Source organism: Chanodichthys erythropterus, chromosome 24, assembly GCF_024489055.1.
Source record: "Chanodichthys erythropterus isolate Z2021 chromosome 24, ASM2448905v1, whole genome shotgun sequence".
NCBI classification, from domain to species: Eukaryota; Metazoa; Chordata; class Actinopteri; order Cypriniformes; family Xenocyprididae; genus Chanodichthys; species Chanodichthys erythropterus.
Window position 1 is genome coordinate 9508787 of NC_090244.1, and position 23592 is coordinate 9532378.

At 37.4% G+C, this 23592-nt stretch overlaps 3 protein-coding genes across 6 annotated transcripts; all 3 read left to right on the forward strand.

Annotated features, from left to right (window-relative positions):
• Positions 1-1723: 1723 nt before the first annotated feature.
• ccl35.1 (chemokine (C-C motif) ligand 35, duplicate 1) lies at positions 1724-3886 on the forward strand. Its single transcript, XM_067379838.1, has 3 exons — positions 1724-1896; positions 2077-2191; positions 3353-3886. The coding sequence occupies exons 1-3, from the start codon at positions 1827-1829 to the stop codon at positions 3462-3464; spliced, it is 297 nt and encodes a 98-aa protein (XP_067235939.1). The 5' UTR covers positions 1724-1826; the 3' UTR covers positions 3465-3886.
• Positions 3887-9922: 6036 nt separating this feature from the next.
• Positions 9923-11771, forward strand: LOC137015217 (C-C motif chemokine 2-like). 4 transcript variants are annotated; one of them, XM_067380019.1, is made up of 4 exons: positions 9923-10002; positions 10682-10855; positions 11057-11159; positions 11273-11770. In XM_067380019.1, exons 2-4 carry the CDS (start codon positions 10792-10794, stop codon positions 11367-11369), a joined length of 264 nt encoding a protein of 87 aa, XP_067236120.1. In that variant the 5' UTR covers positions 9923-10002; positions 10682-10791; the 3' UTR covers positions 11370-11770. The 4 variants fall into 4 exon arrangements, with proteins under 4 accessions (XP_067236120.1, XP_067236122.1, XP_067236121.1 ...); XM_067380021.1 differs by having other exon boundaries at positions 9947-10002; positions 10718-10855; positions 11273-11771; XM_067380020.1 differs by having other exon boundaries at positions 9953-10089.
• A 4783-nt stretch (positions 11772-16554) lies between these two features.
• On the forward strand, positions 16555-17598 carry LOC137015360 (monocyte chemotactic protein 1B-like). Its single transcript, XM_067380267.1, has 3 exons — positions 16555-17056; positions 17258-17360; positions 17474-17598. Exons 1-3 carry the CDS (start codon positions 16993-16995, stop codon positions 17568-17570), a joined length of 264 nt encoding a protein of 87 aa, XP_067236368.1. The 5' UTR covers positions 16555-16992; the 3' UTR covers positions 17571-17598.
• Positions 17599-23592: the final 5994 nt, after the last annotated feature.

Below are 23592 nucleotides of genomic sequence, written 5' to 3' on the forward strand. Positions count from 1 at the left end.
AGACGGAAAGTTAATGAGATAATTAAACAAGTAATTAAGTGATGATTGTGCATTAGTGATGAACACCTGCTGTTAACAAGCAGAATCACTGAAGAAAAGAGAAACACAAGAACTACAAGTGACTTAAGTCACAGCCTTATTAATTGCTTAATTATCTCATTAACTTTAACTCTGCTTCAGTCTTTAACACTATTTAGAGATGGACCATATGTACTCTGAGCAGAGTTGATTTAACTCTGGGGATTTTACTATGTATATACAGTTAATCACATTAAAAATGCTTAATTCTACTAGTAACAATAATACAACAATATGGTTAAAATAATAATAATAATAATGGCTCCTTGATGACTCTACATGATAAGCTAGTGTAAGATGTACAGATTATTATTATTATTATTAATATTATATGAAGACATAATGGTGGGACATGATGATGGAAAATGGGAGATATATTCCAATGCTTTTGTGTTCTCTTGCGAAATTTTGTTTTTCCCTCAAGAAATTCTGCTTTACTAACAAAAAGCTTAAAAGTTTAAACTCAAAAGTATTGACAATTTTTCTGTGTCTATTTACACTAAGTGCAAATAGCGTCCCTTATTGGCAAATGCTATTTACACTAGCTCCGCCCACTAATGTCTGGTTGGGCCAATCAAGTTTTAAAAAAGACATATGTTATTAAACATCTTCAGTGGCATAGTAGTACCAAGTATAGGTCTTGTAAACCTGGCTTTTGACGCTGGTTCGAATCCGCCTTTTGCCAAGCTCGCATTTATTTTCAATAAAAATGAAAAGTGGAAATAAACTGCGAACGAGTGTTTAATAATATTAAAAGTGTTTATTGGGGTTGGTTTTTATTCTCCCAATAAGGCAGCATCCATTTAATAATTTTAATAAATATAATAATTTACACTCTATGATATTGTTGCATTCTGTTAATGTACAAAAATACTGAGATGCAAATAGTATCTGCCAATATAAAGTATAGATAGCATCTAATTACTATATTTACTCTTATTGCAAAGAAATATACTTTAACAAGGTGTAAATAGAATATAATGCCATTTTCACTGAGTGTAAATAGTATCTACAGCTATTTACACTTATATATCATCTATTGTTAAGAAAATATGCGATTTTCACTTAGTAATCTATAGCTGCTGCCTATTTTTTTCCATCGCCATATTCCTTTAGGGGCTTTGTATTAGTTTAATTTATAAATATTGCAAATAATAACAATAATAATTATTTAAAATTTGACTTGGAAGGTTCACCCAAAAATGAAAAATCTGTCCATGACTCACCAGCCAAATTGTTATATTTTACTAAACTATTATATCTTCGTTTTTCTGTTTGAAATCCACTATATTTGGCAAAAGTAACAAATGTGTCCCCTCTGGGATGCCATATGCATTCTTCAAAATTCATGTTGCATCTAATTTCCTTCTAGCATAATGGCACAGTGTGTTCAGTACTCAAATGTTTTTTTTTCCCCAAGCCACTGTAGCGAAAGAGGAAGTGAAAGGTTTTTGATAGGGCTGTCCCTTGTCAAGCCTACAGCATTGTTTAAGCCAAGCCTAATCAGGACTTGTGACGGTCAGAATCACGTGTGGGATGACAACAGCTACTGCTGTACTTTCTCACTTGTGTGGGTGAATTTTACATCAAAATCCCCCTTCCTCAAAATCCACCCATAAAGGGATCTCCCCACTACAGAACAATGTGTATAAAAGCTGACAGCTTGTGCCATACAGCAGCAATTCCAGCTTTAGTGCTTCAACAGACTCCCTGTTCCTCCACTGATCTAGCTAAACAAAACGGCCAGTATGACTGCTTCTCGCTTCACCATCATCTCCGCAGTGGCGGTGCTTCTGTGCGCAGTTAGCCTCAGTGAAGGTAAGATGAGGAGACGGATAGATTAGATGTTTTTAGTACAAAACATGTGAAACGTTTAAATAGTAACTCATAGTCTACTTGTATTTTGAACTTTTTGGTAACAAAATGTACAGTTTTATATTAAAGCAAAATGTTAAAGAATTTAACAAAGAATTCTTGCTTGTGTTTTTTGTCATCCAGGAATGCGTGTTTCACCTCAAAGATGCTGTTTCTCCTTCACGGACCGTCCTCTGCCAATCAAACTAGTGGCCGATTACAGCATGACAAGCCAGCAGTGCCCCAAAGAAGCCGTGCTGTAAGTGTAACAACAATATATCTGTGTTTTTGTGTATGTGTGTGTGTGTGTGTGTGGGGGGGGGGGGGGGGGGGGGGGTGTTTATTATATTAATAATATAAATTATTTCATTAATTTTGATATTATTAATATTGTTTATAATTACTATTATTATTATATTTTTATTTATTATATCCATTATTTTTATTTTATTAATTTTGGTATTATTATTATTATTATTATGTTTATTATATTAATCATATTAATTGTTTATTTTATTAACTGTAATACTATGAATATTGTTTATAATAATAATTATAATAATAAATACTATTATTATTATTATTATTATATTTTTATTTATTATATCCATTATTTTTGTTTCATTCATTTTGGAACTATAATTATGTTTATTATATTAATAATATCAATTATTTATTTTATTAATATTGATATTATTAATATTGTTTATAATAATATGCAATAATAATGGCAATAATAATTCATAAATTATTATTGTTATTTTATTTTTATTTATTATATCCATTATTTTTGTTTTATTAATTTGTGTATTATTATTATTATTATTATTATTATAATATTAATAATAATGCTTTATTTTATTAATTGTTATATTATTAATATAATTGTTGATAACAATAAAAAATATTATTATATTAATATTAGTATTATTTTTATTATATTAATAATATTAATTATGTATTTTATTAATTTTTATATTATTAATATAGTTGTTGATAACTATAATAATAATAATTATTATTATTATATTAATATTCTTATTATGTTTAATATTGTTCACTACTACTAATAATAATAGTAGCAATAATAATAATTACTATTATATTTTTATTTATTATATCCATTATATTTGTTTTATTAATTTTGGTACTATCATTAAGTTTATTATATTCATAATATTATTTATTTATTTTTTATTAATTTGGTATTATTATTATGTTTGTTTGTCATATTAATAATGCTTTATTTATTTTATATTACTAATATAGTTGTTGATAACAACAACAACAATAGTAATAATTATTATTATATTCATTAGTATTATGTTTATTATATTAATTATGATTAAATAGATTTTAACTAATTTGACCAACAGAGCAAGTTCATGTGTGTTTAACGGTACTGAAATTCTCTTTACAGGTTCAAGACCGTAAAGGGCCGTCAGGTGTGTGCCAATCCCGCTGACTCATGGGTACAGAATCACATCCAGACCATTGACAGCAAGCGTGTCGGGAGACAGGGGTCCTTGTAACCAAGTTGACCTGCGTCTTTCAACTTCTGAACTTCTGATTTGGAAGCATAGGACAAGTGTGGAGTCTGAGCAAAACTGAAAAAAAAAGAAAAAATGCAATTATTGTACCCGCCGACAAATGCATTGTCACTAACTGATCAGCATATTGAAGCTATTGGGTTAAACAATCCAGAATGTACTTTGTTTGGATTTATCTATGTTCTGTCATTTGTTTTTACTAATGTATTTCTAATGAGAGTGTTTTGTGCTGAAGAATACAGCACTGCAGATTATTAGCCTATAGCTCAAAGTATAGTTTATTGAAGAAAAATGTATTGAGTTTGAATTTTTTTGTATTGTGTCATTAGAGACAAAACATATAATGATGAAGATCTCTCTTTATGTAAGTTTTTGCTAACTTAACCTCCTCACAATAAAGACTTTCCGGGTCTCAATTTGGCTTTTTCACTCTTGTTCATTTGTGTTATAAATAACCTTTTGCCATGATTCACACAGTTCACATTGTCCAGTTTCGAGATTTCTGTGCAGCTGAAAACCCTTTAACATTCATATTTGCATATTTAAGAGGCCATTAACATTTATAAAAATGATTTTGCTACCTAAAAGCTTTAAATAAGATTTATGATTTGTGATTGCAACCCTGACAGCAACATAGTGACGGCCCAGATCCGGCCCACATCTGGTCCACATGTAATCCACATGTACCAGATGTGGGCCGGATCTGGGCCACAATATGTTGCTGTCTGGGAAGCCATTAGAAAGATTGGACTGATGAAATCTGCGATGATTACCCTAATCATGACTCTGGCTGCGTCCGAAATCGCATACTCTCTTGAGTAGGTACTTATTTTGAATAAGTAACCCCTTTGTGACCGCTAAAAAAATGGGATAGTAAAATGGTATCGTATGCACACTTAAGAATATCACCGGAAGTAGGTCATCTGGGTACTTTTTGCTGACTCTTTTATGAGTACTGTGAATTTTCGGACACACTTCTTTTGTCACATACTGTTTTTCGCCTACTATGAGTAGGAGTAGGAGTCACAGACACGTCCAGATGTTTAGCATGCAAAATATCTCTCGGGCATCGATGACACATCTGCGCTTGTCTCAGATCACGTTTTTGATCATACACTATGTTATAGTCACTCACGTGAACGAGCACTGATTTGCCTCAGATTTTGGGAATTTGTTGGCGATTTCCACAAAACTGTTGGCAAGTGAAAATCATAAGGCCCGTTCATACTAAGAATGATAACTAAAGTAACTATTAGCATCCACACCGACACATGATAACGTTCTGTCTATTATCAGCACCTGCTGCAGTTCTGTTGTCTGTCTCTTTAAATGCTCGAGCTCTTTAAAGGGGACCTATTATGCCCCTTTTTTCAAGACGTAATATAAGTCTCAGGTGTCCTCAGAATGTGTCTGTGAAGTTTCAGCTCAAAATACCTCACAGATCATTTTGTTGTAAATATCCATTTTTGCACGCATGCAAAACCATGCTGTGTTCGTGCATGTGTCTTTAAATGCAAATGAGCTGCTGCTCCCCGCCCCCTTTCCAGGAATGCGCTTCCTTCATTCCTGGCTCCTGCCTGCATGGAAACTCTGGCAAATACTATCAAAACATCTGCTTGGTTTTGATTATCATTTATATCATGATTACGCACATTGCAGTTTTTCTTCATCATGAAAGTTTATTATCTGCATGTGTTTTAAAGCTATATCATTTTAAAGTTGCTTTAAGTAAGTTTCTGACTGTACTAAAGCATAAAAATACCATGATATGGTTGCAGATATTTATTAAACATGCTGAGTCCACATACTCGTTTCTCTGAAAACCATTGCTAACGCCAGTTATTTTACTTTGAAATTTGCGTCGGAATTTCTATTTTTGTTTTTGTCTGTGCAAGACCGCACTTTGCCAATTTACCCAATAGTATTTCGCCACACCAGGTTGCCAGTTGGCGGAAAACACATGCAGCAAGTTACAGCCATATTAAATCGCGATATAAACTTATCATAAATCAATAAATCAGCTAATTATCTTACAGTGTGTATGTCTCCTCGCCTTCCAATGTCAATTGAGCTCGCTCCTGTTGCGTGTCCTCAAACTGGCAACCCGCGTGAGCATCGAGTCTGAGGAGGAGGGGGCGGGGCAAACAATATTTTGAATTTGGACTGCAGTACCCATTTCAACCACTAGCTGTCATTCTTACATAGAGCACCTTTAAACTTCTAATTTATCATTTTCTAAGCGCACACATCTGAAGCACACGCACAGAAAACTGGCTATCAGACGGCACATCTCGCGAGTATTAAACTAACTTCTCTTTCATGTCTTCTTGTGTTTAAGCTGTCAAATACACACAAGGTTATGTCAAAAACACAAAGTTCACAAACACAGTCGGTTATGTCTGTGAACGTAAACAGCAGAGACAGAAATTGCATGTGTGTATATTAGATCTGCCGCATTCCCTTCAAAAACAATCCTTCCTAAATGAAGACTGTTATGTTCACTCAAAGCAAAACACCTCAATTGCTTAAGAGACATTCTAGTCACTACAGCTGCTCTGGCATCGAGACAATAGCGGACTGTGTACAGTTCGCTCAGGGCGGAAACTATGCTAATACAGCAGAGTGGGTGGTGCGAAGCACTGTTTACATCATAATTGATTTCACTGCTGCTTAAAAAGTCGTCATTCTGGCACGAGACACCATGTGTACCACTGATACCATTGCTTTGTACTTGTGTGCACCACATGGAAAGTTTATGACCTTATGAGTCTGACGTACAGTGAGTGATCGTTTTCCACCACAGTGGTTTGTGGTCATGTGTCATTCCACTGTTGAATTTGAGAAGGTGAATCTTCAAATATAACCATACTCAGTTCTCTTTTCTCACTGCAAACATACGTCATGTTGGTAAAAGGAAGTAACACGGCCCATTTTAGTTCCAGATACTGTATGTGTATAGCTATCTGTATGATTTGACCATGTATAGTAGAGGCAGGGGCCAGAAAATGAGAATTAAGACTAAAACTAGGATTGTTAGGAGGTTTCAGAGACTTATTTTGATGGCTTACATAATCATAATGTTTCTTTCCTCTCTCAGCGATATAGGTATGATGTGCATTTAGCCAATTTTCAAACTTTTTCAGGCCAAGGACCCTTGAGAGTTGAGAGCTGGTCACTCACTAATATAATAAAGTATCATATAATGTGTAATGTACATCCTTTACATGCATATTTTATATTGTTTACATTGAAAGGCATAAAAAAATCAATACAGTGATACAGTCATACTGTAGGCTACTTGTACATTTCACTTTATGTGCATTTTAATGCATTTTAATGGTGCAAGGACAAATAAATATTTAAATGTACATTATGAAAATGTTATTAAAGTCCCCTGTCAGTCATTATATCCTTTAAAACTAATTTCTGATCACCAAAATGACATATTTAAACGTTTTTGTTTACTATGAAAAAAATCTTAATGCTTTATAATAGCTTGAATGTAACTACACCCTTGCCTCATTTAATATACACGGATCTATGAATATGATAATTAGCCCCGCCTCCACTCTCTCGCACGAGCTCAGACGAGAACTGCTCGGTCAACTTACTGAGGTAAACGCTGCACAGGTCGCTTTTTACAACGTCTGACACATAACGGTAATTAATATGATTGACTACGTTATAAAACAGCTAATAATGTGTTGCTAATGTTACACAAACCATGTTCCCGTTCGCCATCTCAGTCTGCCTTCTGAAATTCAGTAACCTTAAAACGCTGGAGAAAGCATATAGGCCCAGTTCATCAAAACATTGTAATATTCATCATACACTCGCCATATTGTTAAATATAGCGGATTTTTCATATCAACAGAAAAATATAGCGGGAAAACCTTCTTTTGACACTCCCTTGCGCGGTCAGTTAATGATAGCTAAAGCTCGCCAGCACATTGACGTGATTGGTTACAATGTGGCTTGTGACGTCAGATTTTCACCACAGGAGGACTTTAATAAATTACATTTTTATTGCATATTATCATCTTTTTTTCAACAAAATGTATCAAACTATAACTATTACTATAACAGTTACCCGACATGAAATACTGAAAGTTTTAAACGGACAATATTACAGTTTGTGTGCAAATAAAATGCCTTCACAATGGAGTGGATTTTAGCTTTTTTTCAAAAGGGAAATAAGATAAAAGTGTCTGGAGATATATATGCATGTGCTGCGTCCGAAATCGCATACTTCCCTACTATATAGTATGCGAAAAACAGTATGCGAGGCGAGTAGTATGTCCGAATTCATAGTATTCGAAAAACAGTAGGCGAGAAGTACCCGGATGACCTACTGCTTCCGCCCGAATTCTGTAGTAGGCATTCGATGGACGCTGCGCTATCCCGTGATGCCACAGGAGAGAGGATTCTTCATAATTCAAAAATGGCGGAAAGCGGCGATATGCAGCTCATTCAAGTCCTTCAGTACCTCAGGGAAAAACTGTTTATTGTAGTTAAATTGCACTTGTTTAACATAATGTAAGTAAACGGCTGACTTATTGAAAGTTTAAACAATGTAATGAGAAGATTAAGAGTCGGTTGTAAAAAGATGTTTAATCATTATTACTGACAGCACATCAAGCTAACCAACAGGTCGAGATAACGTTACATCCGCTTGTTAACACTGTTTTATTTAACGGAGACGTTCGTTGTTAAGCAGTTTAATGAGATTAGAAAACTTAACGGACAGCAACATTCAGGCAGCAGTAGTTTATAGGGCTCAAAGTTTGTAGTTTTTTTTTTTTTTTTTAGAATATGTATATTATTATCATTGTATTTATTTGTATATATTGTATATATTTAGGCCATGTTGTGCATTTCTCTCGCCCTCTCTGTCTATCTACACACTATTTATATATAATGTATTCAAGTTTGTTTATTGATTCATGTCTTTTGTTTCTCGTGTATTTTTATATGCATTCATTTTAACAATAAATTGCTTAATTTCGTTGCTTCAAATCAGCCTCTGTCGTGATATTCACAGATGTATTTTTATTCTGAGGTAAAATTTCCTAGCTAAATAGGTGATTATACTTTGACATATTTAAATTTGCGCGCTGTTGTGACGACGCATGACAAGTGACAACATTAACATGGCGGATGTAGTACGTCCGAATTTTATTCATACTACCCATATTCATACTATATAGAACGTACTGTTTTAACGGTCGGGAAGTACGTTCAAATTCAAATGTAGTACCTACTCATGTAGTATGCGATTTCGGACGCAGCAATGGTTTTGGGAAGTAGGATGGGTGAGAGAAACAAGTTTCCTTCATACTGGCAGAACCTAAAAAAGTTCTCGGCTGACATCTGGTGGTGAATTTTTAGCGCTGTTACAATTATGATTTTTAAATATCTCATTGAGATTTATGGGAATTGTCTAAATATGACTAAACCTACTGAAGGCAAATATAAATATGAAAATGCTGATCATTAATACAAGAACAGAACAAAATATCTATGGTTAATAGCTTTTGATATTCAGTGGCCATTCCTGATACTGTTCTGCAGTCCTCTACTGCCACCTACTGATGCAAGCTTTCAGGCTGATAGGATTTCATTAGGCTACATAACTATAAAATATGCAAAAATGTAGGCCTTTTTAAGATATTCCATTTTGTAATGAAAGTACAAGTACTGAGGAACACACATCTTCTGGACCCTGTGAACGTGTTTCAAACATGTTTAGACACGTATTATTTTAGTTTGACAGAAAATAACATTTCATAGTAAATGTAGTATAAGCTCACAAGTAGATCACACCTTTTTTTCTTACCGTAACTAGCTGTACCTTTACTGACTTAAATGTGTATTTTATTTCAGGCTGAATTATTCTAGTTCCTCTATTAGACTAAGAAAAGCCACTATAAGTAGAAGAAGTGGTTTTGTTTTCTTAGAGCATGAGTTTTAGGTAACAATTCAGATATCATGAAGATCTTCTGATTTATTACATTTAGTGCTGATCATGACATTCCTGAAATGAAGAAGTTGTTTTCCTGTTGATTTCCTGAAGCACATTTTCAATTTGTCTAAAAAAAGTTCCTTCTACAAAGCAGGAAAAGGGAAGAGGTGAAGGAACAGAAAAACACACACAAAATAAAACAAAATCTACAATCTTCCTATCACATAAGGATTTACAAGAATATATTTTAAAGAAAAACTATAGGATTTTATCTCATATGTAGGCCTAATAAAGTGCTCAGACGTTATTCAGAAACACATCAGATATGTAAGGCTACACAACTGTGTGAATTGTTCATGGCTCAGTTAACAGAATTAACGGGGTTATTTTCTATACAGTGTGGAGTTGTGTAATGCTGACTGTGTAGTAACTTTTGTATGGACAATTCAAAGGGTAGTTTATTTTGGCAGCTTACTGCGCCCAGCTTCCTCATACCATCAGAGGAGCGGTGACAGAGAGGACGCGATTCCTGCTTCTTCATTTTCCCTCTTTTTAAAGGTGAAATACGTATTTAAAAAGAAACCGTTTGAAATAGAATAATACTTTGAATATTGCATATGGATTGTGGATATAAACGTGGCGTTGGTGAGATAATCCAAGAATCTGTTACATTTTCTGCTACAAATCTTTTTTTTTTTCATGGAATATTGTAGTATTTATTATAAATGGTTTATATATGCCCTATGTGGGGGAAAAAAAGAAAAACATCCAACAGATTTAATTAATTTAACAATTAAGTACAAGTTGTTGTGTAGTCTAATATTTTATTTGAGCATTGTTTTCTCATATTTTATATTATTTTCATTTCATTTTCAATAAGTGTGACACTTTATTGTTGGACCATTTAACCTTTCCAAAGACACATTACTCTGTTTGCACACTTTCTTGTTAAACATGTTAAACCAGGACGACATGCATAGAGTATAAATCTGTTGTAAATCCACTCTTATGGGAACATTTGTGAATTGTTTATAACATAGAGGTATACAAGTGATAGAATGTGATTATTTTATATTATTGATTCTAAATTGAACTGTTTGGAAAAAATGACACTGAGATCAATTAAGATTGTTAAATATTTGATTTGTGCTTTTGAGAAGTAACAGACACCAACTGAACGGTGTAAATAATCAGACAGATCAGATGTGTCCTCTTCATTTTCTCCTCTTCTATCAAGGTAAATTCTCATCTGTTTGCTCGGACTCCTGAACAGGACCTGCAGTATCAGATCTGAGATCTTCAAGCTCTACAGATTCTTTCTGTCGTTGTGAAGAAACATCTTGAAGAATGAGAAGCCTGATGTTCCTGCTGGTCCTGGTGATCTTCTGCTCTCTGCAGATGACTTCAAACGGTGAGGACTCTTTGATTTTAATTAAGATAAAATTAATTGTTTTCAGATTTTTCATGGAAGGTTTAGTTTCATTTGTTTCAGGTGATTTTATAATATAGCAACTTATTCAACTGAAAAATCTTATTTTTTGCATGAGCATGGTATAGATTTGTGATGGGCCTTTTTGTCTTCATATTTCATCTACCGATGCAATTGATTCAGCAAATGCAAAGTGCTGTATGGAGTTCACTGATGTGAAGATTCCTGTGAAACAGGTGAAGTCTTACTATTGGACCAGCAGCGACTGTCCCAGACGAGCCATTGTGTGAGTGTCATCTTAGATATTATTTTATTTTAATACAGCTATGTCAATCTGAATGAGACAATCCATTAAAGAAACACTTTCATCTAAATCTTGTTTTGTCCTTTTTCTCTCAGGTTTCATACGATTAAAGGGAAAGATATCTGTGTAGATGCAGAGACCCCCTGGGTGAGCGGACATGTTGCTATAGTGGACCAGAGAACAAGAGTCTAAAACAAGCTACACTGTTTCTATTTGAACTCTGAATTTTGTGCTGATGTATATAAAACTATTGTATTTACAGAATAATTTATGTGATTGGGTTCAGTTGTTTTAATTCAATATAAATGATATTTTTATCATCATGGAGTATTGTTTTTATCCTCTGTTGCACACATTTTGAAAAATAAATTTTTTATTTAAATATAAGTCTATGGATCTGGTGGATCTATATATTAATAGATGTTAAGAAACAAACTATTTCTATTAAGTATCTCAGTCAAACTAAGTTGTCTAAAACTGACTAAAAACTAATCTGTTTTAACAACACATTTCCCTTCTTCAAGAAATGTCATGTGAAACATTTGTTTTTAGTATATTTTGGACAACTCAGTCTGAATGAGATACTTAATAATTTCACTTCTTGTGTAAGTACCTACAATAAAAAAATTAATAGAAAACGAAACATCTTCAGTAAATTCACTAGCTCTGTTGTCTTTTACTGCCATTTCTGAACAGCAGAATATCAACATTATCAATACAACGTTTTTTTTTTGAAATAGCTTTTCTTCTAGGCACACACACACATCAATAATCAGCGTATGAATCTCAACAACGGTGACAAGCAACATATTCTGATCAACAGATCAACTCTGAACATTAGAAAAGCTACTAAAAAGTCACAGCAAAATTTAAATAGTTAGAATAAAGAAAATTACTAAGACAATTCACCTCATAATTTATTCATGCAGCAATGCACGATGGGAGCCATGGATGAATTTTGATTGGTGGCTCCCAGAATGCATTGTAAAAAAGTTCTCGGCTGACATCTGGTGGTGAATTTTTAGCACTGTTACAATTATGATTTTTAAATATCTCATTGAGATTAATGGGAATTGTCTAAATATGACTAAACCTACTGAAGGCAAATATAAATATGAAAATCCTGATCATTAATACAAGTACATAATATGCATGGTTAAAATATCTATGGTTAATAGCTTTTGATATTCAGTGTCCATTCCTGGTACTGTTCTGCAGTTCTACTGCCACCTACTGATGCAAGCTTTCAGGCTGATATGATTTCTTTAGGCTACATAACTATAAAATATTTACCAAAATAAATAAATAAATGTTGGCCTATAAAGTTTACCAAAGTATTTAAATAATTCATTTTAAAGTATTCCATTTTGTAATGAATTTTTTCTTACCGTAACTGTACCTTTCCTGACTTAATTATTCTAGTTCCTCTATTAGACTAAGAAAATCCACTATAAATAGAAGAAGTGGTTTTGTTTTCTTAGAGCATGAGTTTTAGTTAATAATTCAGATATCTTGAAGATCTTCTGATTTATTACATTTAGTGCTGATCATGACAGGCCTGAAATGAAGAAGTTGTTTTCCTGTTGATTTCCTGAAGCACATTTTCAATTTGTCTAAAAGAAAAATACTTTCTACAAAGCAGAAAAGGGGAAGAGGTGAAGGAACAGGAAAAAAAAAAAAAAAAAAAAAAATCAAATGGAGTTGTGTAATGCTGACTGTGTAGTGACTTTTGTATGGACAATTCAATATAATTTATTTTGGCATGTTCATATCGGACGAATACTGGGAGATCGCAGACAAACTGCGCCAGCTTCCTCATACCATCAGAGGAGCGCTGACAGAGAGGACGCGATTCCTGCTTCTTCATTTTCCCTCTTCTTAAAGGTGAAATACGTATTTAAAAAAAAAACGTTTGAAATAGAATAATACTTTTAAAAGTTGATCTTCTCCTGTAGAATCACAGTGCTGCTATAATCAATAATGTAAATCTAACTCAGAGATTGAGCTCTAAATGAGTTCAGTGATTCAGATCAAACAATGATTATGTGAAAACATAACCAACACCTGATCATCTTTTTCATTTATTTGTCTGTCTGCTACAATTTAGTTAACTGCCCAAACAAAATCTAATATTAAAAAATCAAGGGTCAAGAGCCCAACTAAAGCAAACACTCATCTCCACGATGGTAACTTAAAAATTTTGATTTTTCTCCTTTGGTGATTCTGCTTGTTATCATCAGGTGTCTTCAATAATGGTCAATCATCACTCAATTTATCACTTAATTATCTCATTAACTTTAACACTGCTTCAGTGGGTGGAATAAAAATATGGCAGGACTTCTACTTTCTGACCCCTGGACTATACACCTCTGGTGGAGATATATATGCATGGTTTTGGGAAGTAGGATGGGTGAGAGAAACAAGTTTCCTTCATACTGGCAGATCCTAAAAAAGTTCTCGGCTGACATCTGGTGGTGAATTTTTAGCGCTGTTTCAATTATGATTTTTAAATATCTCATTGGGATTTATGGGAATTGTCTAAATATGACTAAACCTACTGAAGGCAAATATAAATATGAAAATCCTGATCATTAATACAAGAACAGAACAAAATATCTATGGTTAATAGCTTTTGATATTCAGTGTAAATTCCAGGTACTGTTCTGCAGTCCTCTACTGCCACCTACTGATGAAAGCTTTCAGTCTGATAGGATTTCATTAGGCTACATAACTATAAAATATGCAAAAATGTAGGCCTTTTTAAGATATTCCATTTTGTAATGAAAGTACAAGTACTGAGGAACACACATCTTCTGGACCCTGTGAACGTGTTTCAAACATGTTTAGACATGTATTATTTTAGTTTGACAGAAAATAACATTTCATAGTAAATGCAGTGTAAGCTCACAAGAAGATCACACCTTTTTTTCTTACCGTAACTAGCTGTACCTTTACTGACTTAAATGTGTATTTTATTTCAGGCTGAATTATTCTAGTTCCTCTATTAGACTAAGAAAAGCCACTATAAGTAGAAGAAGTGGTTTTGTTTTCTTAGAGCATGAGTTTTAGGTAACAATTCAGATATGGCCATGATGAGGTGAAGGAACAGAAAAAAAACCCACACACACAAAACAAAACAAAATCTACAATCTTCCTATCACATAAGGATTTACAAGAATGTCTTTTAAAGAAACATATAGGCCTTTATCTCATATGTAGGCCTAATAGTGTGCTGCTCAGACGTTATTCAGAAACACATCAGATATGTAAGGCTACACAACTGTGTGAATTGTTCATGGCTCAGTTAACAGAATTAACGGGGTTATTTTCTCTAAACAGTGTGCACAGTAAAATCCACAGAGTTAAATCAACTCTGCTCAGAGAACATTTGGTCCCTCTCTGAATAGTGTAAAATAACACTGATGCAGAGTTAAAGTTAATGAGATAATTAAGTTATTAATTAAGGGATGATTGAACGTTAATGATGAACACCTGCTGTTAACAAGCAGAATAACTGAAGAAAAGAGAAACACAAGAACTAAAAGTGACTTCAGCCGAAAACATTTCATTGTAATCAACTGAACGTAAAATACATTAAATCTCTCAAGATATGATTTACTTATTACTAACCATATTGACTTTATTTCTGTCACATGTCTAAATAATTTCTCATTGAGAACTAACATAGGTTTAGATGTTGGTGTTTTATTGGTCAATAAATTATGCCACCATCGTGGTGGTCAGGGTTTGTTTTAGTTGGGGTCTTGACCTTTTTATGTTTTTAAAATCATTTCTGTTTGAGCCATTGCAATAGTGTTTCACAGCATGTTCAATCATCCTTGAATTAATAGCTTAAAGGGATAGTTCACCCAAAAATGAAAATTTGATGTTTATCTGCTTACCCCCAGTGCATCCAAGATGTAGGTGACATTTTTTCTTCAGTCCAACACAAATTATGATTTTTAACTGCAACCGCTGTCGTCTGTCAGTCAAATAATAGCAGTAGATGGGAACTTCAACTATAACAGTAAATAAAACTTGCTTAGACAAATCAAAATTAAACCCTGCGGCTCGTGACGACGAGAAACCGAACAGTATTTATATAATTTTTACCTCTAATACACCACTATGTCCAACTCCGTTCAGCTTCCTGTTAGTGAGGTCAAAAAACGCGTTCTGGTGACGGAAGTGATGTCTCGCCCATATACTTCAATGAGCGCGAGACATAACTCCGTTGTCAGAGCGCGATCAGACCTCACTAACCGGAAGCTGAACGAAGTTGGACATAGTGGTGTATTAGAGGTAAAAAATAATGTTCGGTTTCTCGCACAATCCGATCGTTTCGTGTCTTAGGACATCAATGTGCCGTCACGAGCCGCAGGGTTTAATTTGGATTTGTCTATGGAAGTTTTTTCGACTCTTATTGTTCAAGTTCCCAATCACTGCTATTATTTGACTGACAGACGGCAGCGGTTGCAGTTAAAAATCATAATTTGCTTTCAAGAGAAGAAAAAAAGTCATCTACATCTTGGATGCCCTGGGGGTAAGCAGATAAACATCAAATTTTCATTTTTGGGTGAACTATCCCTTTAATTATCTCATTAGCTTTAACTCTGCTTCAGTGTTATTTTAACACAGAGAGCAACTAAATGTGGATTTTACTGTGTGGAGTTGTGAAATGCTGACTGTGTAGTGACTTTTTATGGACAATTCAGTATAGTTTATTTTGGCATGTTCATATCAGATGAATACTGGTAGATCGCAGACAAACTGCGCCAGCTTCCTCATACCATCAGAGGAGTAGTGACAGAGAGGACATGATTCCTGCTTCTTCATTTTCCCTCTTCTTAAAGGTGAAATACGTATTTAAAAAGAAACCGTTTAAAACAGAATGATACTTTGACTATTGCATATGGATTGTGAATATAAACCGTGGTGTTGGTGAGATAATCCAAGAATCTAAAATGACAAAAGTAATTCTTTTGATGATCCAGCGATCCATACATTGAATAGTATTGATGTATTATTGTAATTCCTGGTGACATATTTGTTCATGCTAAAGTTATGTAAGGGTTAAATGATTCTTAAGTTTGTGACCATGTTTTAGTGTTCAAAGTGTGTTTGTTTCCCAATCGTTGTACGTTTCCAGTTTCTTTATTATAAATATTGTAAATATTGTAGTATTTATTATAAATGGTTTATATATGCCCTATGTGGGGAAAAAAAAGAAAAACATCCAACAGATTTAATTAATTTAACAATTAAGTACAAGTTGTTGTGTAGTCTAATATTTTATTTGAGCATTGTTTTCTCATATTTTATATTATTTTCATTTCATTTTCAATAAGTGTGACACTTTATTGTTGGACCATTTAGCCTTTCCAAAGACACATTACTCTGTTTGCACACTTTCTTGTTAAACATGTTAAACCAGGACGACATGCATAGAGTATAAATCTGTTGTAAATCCACTCTTATGGGAACATTTGTGAATTGTTTATAACATAGAGGTATACAAGTGATAGAATGTGATTATTTTATATTATTGATTCTAAATTGAACTGTTTGGAAAAAATGACACTGAGATCAATTAAGATTGTTAAATATTTGATTTGTGCTTTTGAGAAGTAACAGACACCAACTGAACGGTGTAAATAATCAGACAGATCAGATGTGTCCTCTTCATTTTCTCCTCTTCTATCAAGGTAAATTCTCATCTGTTTGCTCGGACTCCTGAACAGGACCTGCAGTATCAGATCTGAGATCTTCAAGCTCTACAGATTCTTTCTGTCGTTGTGAAGAAACATCTTGAAGAATGAGAAGCCTGATGTTCCTGCTGGTCCTGGTGATCTTCTGCTCTCTGCAGATGACTTCAACCGGTGAGGACTCTTCGATTTTAATTAAGATAAAATTAATTGTTTTCAGATTTTTCATGGAAGGTTTAGTTTCATTTGTTTCAGGTGATTTTATAATATAGCAACTTATTCAACTGAAAAATCTTATTTTTTGCATGAGCATGGTATAGATTTGTGATGGGCCTTTTTGTCTTCATATTTCATCTACCGATGCAATTGATTCAGCAAATGCAAAGTGCTGTATGGAGTTCACTGATGTGAAGATTCCTGTGAAACAGGTGAAGTCTTACTATTGGACCAGCAGCGACTGTCCCAGACGAGCCATTGTGTGAGTGTCATCTTAGATATTATTTTATTTTAATACAGCTATGTCAATCTGAATGAGACAATCCATTAAAGAAACACTTTGATCTAAATCTTGTTTTGTCCCTTTTCTCTCAGGTTTCATACGATTAAAGGGAAAGATATCTGTGTAGATCCAGAGACCCCCTGGGTGAGCGGACATGTTGCTATAGTGGACAAGAGAACAAGAGTCTAAAACAAGCTACACTGTTTCTATTTGAACTCTGAATTTTGTGCTGATGTATATAAAACTATTGTATTTACAGAATAATTTATGTGATTGGATTTATTTGTTTTAATAAAATATAAATATTTTTATCATCATGGAGTATTGTTTTTATCCTCTGTTGCACACATTTTGAAAATACATTTTTTATTTAAATTTAAGTCTGTGTATCTGGTGGATCTATATATTAATAGATGTTAAGAAACAAACTATTTCTATTAAGTATCTCAGTAACTAAGTTGTCTAAAACTGTCTATCTAAAAACTAATCTGTTTAACAACACATTTCCCTTTTGTGAAGAAGGAAAATGTGTTGTTAAACAGATTTGTTTTTAGTATATTTTTGGACAACTCAGTCTGAATGAGATACTTAATAATTTCCCTTCTTGTGTAAGTACCTACAATATTAAAATTAATAGAAAATTAAAAATGAAACATCTACAGTAAATAGACTGGTTCTGTTCTGCTGTCTTTTACTGGATCTTCAGAAATTTCCAGAGACTCTCCTCATTTCTAGTTGGAAAAGATAAATTAATGTTTTAGTCTGTTTAAAACTAACATTTTAAAGTGCATTTTGAAAGGGTTAGTTCACCCAAAAATGAAAAATCTGTCATTAATATTCACCTTCATGTCGTTCCACATCCATAAGACCTTTGTTCATCTTCAGAACACATATTATGATGCTGTTTATGAAATCTGATGGCTCAGTTGACAGCAAGTTATTTAACACTTTCAGTGCCCTGCAGAAAGGTGCTGAAAACATGTTTAACGTGGTTCAACGTTAATGTTATGAAACAATTAGTATTCAGATACTTTCAGATAGGATAATTAAGATCTACTGATTTATTACATGATCACATGAGCGACAAAGCAGAAAAGAACAATAACTAATTCTAGTCTTCATACCCAGAAAGGGATTTACAAGAATGTCTTTTGGAAAAATGGATATCGTGGCCTACCCCGCTAGAAATTTTACGTTCCCAGAATATTCTCAGAAAGTCCCCACTGGTGTTAATTAACGTTCCCAGTACGTTCAGAGACGGTCTCGATGTGGAGTTCTATTAAGGTTTGGGGATGTTATTTGTTGGACCTTCACAGAACATTCAAGATGTTCTCTGAACGTTTAGGGAAATATATTTTATTTGGAAATGTTCTCAGAACGTCCCTGCTGCCCTTGTCAAAAAATTTAATTGAAAATTAGAGCTAAATTGACTAACAAATATTTTCTTAAATGTCCTACAAAAAAAAAAAAAAGAATAAATCTTTGCAGGTATTTCCTGGATTGTTATCATGAAACCTTTTCTTTAAAATGCAAATCACTTGCAGTAAATCATTAGCTGACAGCACTTTAAAAGTGACTTCACTGACTGAAGCACAGGCTCTACTCTTCAGCACAATGATAACCTCACAAAACTCAGATAACAGAAACAGAACATTAAACACTAACAGATCTCTCTAGATCTCAGCATCTTCACTTATTACAAACCACTCTGACTTAATTTTTTTCATTCAAAACTTCTTAATGAGGTGTTGTTTTATTAAAATGTTCTGGGAACGACAGAACATGACTGGACGCCGTAAGGGGGACCAAGGACAAGTGAAGGCCGAAGCTGCCGTTACCCTGTTACACTAGAAAAGGAGAGAACTCCTAGGTTGTGCAAAAAGCGGAACACTTAAGGGCCGCGAATTTACACTCAAAGGACCCGAGCTTGTAAGGTCGGAACGTCCAACTGGTAGAACCTGACAAAAGTGGACGGCGAAGACCAGTCGGCCGCCTCACAGATGTCTTTGATTGAGACTCCACTGGACCAGGCCCGGGACAAAGCCATGCCTCTAGTGGAATGGGCTCTAACTCCGATGGGGCAAGTTGCGCCCATAGAGGAGTAAGAGAGAGCTATAGCGTCGACAATCCATCGTGAAAGACGCTGTTTTGAGATCAGAGACCCTTTGGTGCGGCCACCAAAACAGACAAATAGCTGATCAGACTGTGATCGCTCGACGTAGACGCGTAAAGCCCTGACGGGGCATAATGATTCCAGCTCTAGCTCATCCGATGAACGGGGGAGCGCAGAGAGTGAAATAACTTGTGATCTGAATGGCGTTGAGAGCACCTTGGGGACGTAGCCAACCCTCGGTTTCAGAACGACCATAGAGTCATTTGGCCCGAATTCAAGGCATGCAGGGCTCACGGAGAGTGCCTGTAAATCGCCAACACGCTTAACCGACGCCAATGCCAGTAGCAGGGCGGTTTTGAGCGTTAAGGGCCTGAGGACCAAGGAAAGGTCTCAGGGGGGAACGGTGAGAAAAAACTTTATAACCAGATTGTTCCACCCTACTGATTGTCCAGCAATGGGCGAGTGAAACGCTGCAACTGCTGCTATGTAAACCTTGAGCATGGAGGGGGCCGGCCCCAATTCCAAACGCTCCTGGAGGAAGGTTAGTATAGAAGATACATCGCACTCCTCTGGGTCTATGTTGCGTGTGGAACACCAGCTAACAAAGACCGACCACTTCTGGGCGTAGAGGCGTCTCGTGGCTTTTGCCTGGGAAAGCACATTCCTCGGGAGGTCAGTCGGCTCCCGTCGAAGATCCACAGATGTAGAGCCCAAAGCTCCGGCTGCGGGTGCCAGATTGTTCTGTTCACCTGAGAGAGAAGGTCTCGTCTCAGTGGGATCGGCCATGGAGCTGCTGAGGAAAGCCTGAACAGCTCTGAGGTCCAAATCTGGCTCCTCCAGAGTGGGGCCACTAACAGAACTCTGTGCTTGTCTTCCCTGATTCGCCCGATGACCTGAGGGATCAGGACGATCGGGGGAAAGGCATAAAGAAGGGTATTAGGCCAAGTGTGGGCCAATGCATCGTCCTCCTTCGAATAATAAGTTGGGCAATGAGAGTTGTCTTCTGAGGCGAAGAGGTCCACCTCTGTTTTCCTGAAGAACTCCCATATAGTGAGAACCGTCTGGGGGTGGAGCATCCACCCGTCCGAGGGGACGTTGTTCCGAGACAGCATATCTGCTCCCAGATTGTTCTTCCCAGGTATACGAGTCGCTTTGAGCGACCGAACCCTTGGGGATGCCCATTCCAGAAGGCGCTTCGTCAGAGCGCATAAGCGGCTGGACGAAAGACCCCCTTGTCGGTTTATGTAGGAGACCACTGTCATACTGTCCGACTGGACTAGGACGTGGCGATCCGTCAAATAAGCCTGGAAAGCATGGAGGGCTCGTGTCACTGCCAGCATCTCGAGGCAGTTGATGTGAAGGTGGCTTTCCTTGTGAGTCCACGAGCCGAAGACCGGACTGCCCTCGCACAGTGCGCCCCAACCCAAGTTGGACGCGTCTGTCGAAAGTACCATTCTTTGTGACACCGCCTGTAGGGGTACTCCAAGAGTGAACCAAGTAGGGTTCATCCAGGGTTTCAGGGCTGCTAGACAGGCCTGATTGACCTTGAGGCGCAGGCGTCCGTGACGCCAAGCGTGTGGAGGGACCCGAACTTTCAACCAGTACTGCAGAGGCCGCATGCGAAGCAGGCCAAGCTGGAGGACTGGGGAGGCGGAAGCCATGAGCCCTAGCAACCTCTGGAACAGCTTCAGAGGGAGGTAGGCTTTGTTCCTGATGGAAGCCGCGAGCTGCTGAATGGCCAGAGTGCGTTCTGGCGAGACTACTGCCGTCATACGGACAGAGTCGAAGACTGCACCCAGGAACGAAATACGTTGAGTGGGATGCTCCCTGAGACCTAGGCACTGTAAGTGGCTGAGGAGCACAGATCTGTGGTGTTCCAGTTCTGTACGCGAGCTGGCCAGGATGAGCCAGTCGTCAAGGTAGTTCAAAACGCGTATTCCCATCTGTCTCAGAGGGGAAAGAGCCGCGTTCATGCACTTCGTAAAGGTCACACCCTTGAACGTGAATCTCAAGAATCGCCTGTGATGGGGCCTATCTGGATGTGAAAGTAAGCGTCCTTCAGATCCAGCGAGCAGAACCAGTCTTCGTGGCAAATCTGCGCAAGGATCTGCTTCAGCGTCAGTACTTTGAACTTTCGCTTCATGAGGGAAAGATTCAATAACCTGAGGTCCAGAATGGGCCTGAGACCGCCGTCTTTCTTTGGCACCAAGAAGTAGCGGCTGTAGAAGCCCGACTCGCTCTCTATTTCTATAGCCCCTTTTGTCAACAGAGTTAAAACCTCGGTTCGGAGGACATGCGCGTCGTCCGCTTCTACCAAAGTCTGAATAACCCCGCCAAAACGCGGAGGTCTTCTGGCAAACTGGAGCGACTGGAAGCAGACGCAGAGCTTGAGCATTTCAGCAGAAAGTGTCTCATCGCCTGAGAAGACTTCTGTGCAGCCGTGAAACACTCCGTGAATCCCTCCACCGCTGGTCCAAAGAGCCCTGACGGGGACACGGGGGCATCCAGGTAGGCCGTCTTATCCTGGTCTTTGATTTCCGTCAGGTTGACCCAGAGGTGACGTTCCAGCACTACCAAACTGGCCATTGATCTGCCAATGGCCTGGGCCGTGGCCTTCGTGGCCCGCAGGGCTAAATCAGTGACGCTGTGGAGGTCTCTGAAGGCAGGCGCATCGATGCCAGACTCATCCAGGGAGCGGAGAAGTTTGGCCTTGAACACCTGGAAGATGGCTGAAGAGCTGAAGTGGCTTGGCCTGCAGAGGCGTTAGCTCTTCCTGCTAGGGCAGAGGTGGTCCTGCAGGGTTTGGACGGGAGGGCTCTTTTAGTCTTCCATCCCACATCCACGAGAGGACCGAGGTGAGCGGCCACTGCTTCATCCAGGGGCGGCAGATGCTCGTAGCCCTTCTCTTCTGAGCAATCTATGGTGGTGAGGACTGCGGGCACTGGGCCGATGTGGGCTTGCTCATCTCCATGCACTGAACTGTTCTGCCCCGCAGTCTCTTCCTCGCCGGCTCGTGAGGAGAGGGGGACGGGAGGGCGCGAACGGCGGGGTCGTTTTCCTTGAAGAAGGCGGCTCGGGAGCACAGAGATGCCAGACTCATGCACTCGCAGTGCGGGCATGAGCCGCCGGTGAGCGCGTCCTCCGCGTGGGACTTGCCTAGGCATCCAACGCACTCGCTGTGTCCGTCTTCTTAGTGCAGAGGGGCTCTGCACGTACCACAGGAGTGGTGTGGCATTTAGAAATGCCAGGCGCCGTGAAAACGGCGATTGGGAGGCTCTTAACAGCGAGGGCCGGGCTCAAAGCGGTGAAAACCGCTGGAAAGTGCTCAAGAGCGGCTGTTATAACCGCAGGAAGACACTCTATATGACGTCCCGGATGGCGGCAGGAGACACGCTGAGGAGCAGCCGGTAGCAGGAGCGGGAGGCGCTGGCTGGGTCCGGCGAGTCAGCAGGGTCCCCTGCGGGGCCTCTTCGACGGCGACAGAGCGTCTTGTTAGGCAGTGAGCTTCTTTCTCGGTGAGCAGGCTTCAGTGAGGATCAGCGAAGAGAAGTAGAGTCGTCGCTGAAGGAAAAAGGACTAATGGCCTATGGCGAAACGATCGCTTATATAGCCCTTTACCCCACCCCTTTCAGCAGGAAAGTTTGCGCGCTCTGTCGCCATAGGTCGCACAGCTATGCCGCGCCGTCATTGGTTCAACAACTTGTCTATGAGTGAACCAATGACGATGCAATTACACTGCGTTATTGAAAAGGCTTCAGTAGCAGGGAAAAAGGGAGAGTACGAAAGGGAACTCAACTGTTTAACTTTACGGGAGTTGGAAAATGAGCCTATTTTCAAAAAAAAGTGGAGTGTTCCTTTAAAGAAATTCATGTTTTCAATAAATAAATCTAAATAAATGAATAAAAAATAAATGAATAAAAAAATTGATGAAAATGTTTATTAATATTGTTAAAGTGTCCAATTTTAAACAGGAAAAACAACACAAATATTTTTTTCCTCATTGATACCATATTGCATACCATAGAGGACACATCCCGTGGATCTCTGGATGGATCTTCAGAAATTTCCAGAGACTCTCCTCCTTTCTTCTTTTATTTG

Excerpts from the sequence above, each read along its gene's own strand:
- ccl35.1 (XM_067379838.1), top strand. The coding sequence starts at position 1,827 with ATGACTGCTTCTCGCTTCACCATCATCTCCGCAGTGGCGGTGCTTCTG. Across the intron at positions 1,897-2,076 it reads CGCAGTTAGCCTCAGTGAAG|GAATGCGTGTTTCACCTCAA; the intron begins GTAAGATGAGGA and ends TTTGTCATCCAG. Across the intron at positions 2,192-3,352 it reads TGCCCCAAAGAAGCCGTGCT|GTTCAAGACCGTAAAGGGCC; the intron begins GTAAGTGTAACA and ends TTCTCTTTACAG.
- LOC137015217 (XM_067380019.1), top strand. The coding sequence starts at position 10,792 with ATGAGAAGCCTGATGTTCCTGCTGGTCCTGGTGATCTTCTGCTCTCTG. Across the intron at positions 10,856-11,056 it reads TCTGCAGATGACTTCAAACG|CAAATGCAAAGTGCTGTATG; the intron begins GTGAGGACTCTT and ends CAATTGATTCAG. Across the intron at positions 11,160-11,272 it reads TGTCCCAGACGAGCCATTGT|GTTTCATACGATTAAAGGGA; the intron begins GTGAGTGTCATC and ends TTTTTCTCTCAG.
- LOC137015360 (XM_067380267.1), top strand. The coding sequence starts at position 16,993 with ATGAGAAGCCTGATGTTCCTGCTGGTCCTGGTGATCTTCTGCTCTCTG. Across the intron at positions 17,057-17,257 it reads TCTGCAGATGACTTCAACCG|CAAATGCAAAGTGCTGTATG; the intron begins GTGAGGACTCTT and ends CAATTGATTCAG. Across the intron at positions 17,361-17,473 it reads TGTCCCAGACGAGCCATTGT|GTTTCATACGATTAAAGGGA; the intron begins GTGAGTGTCATC and ends CTTTTCTCTCAG.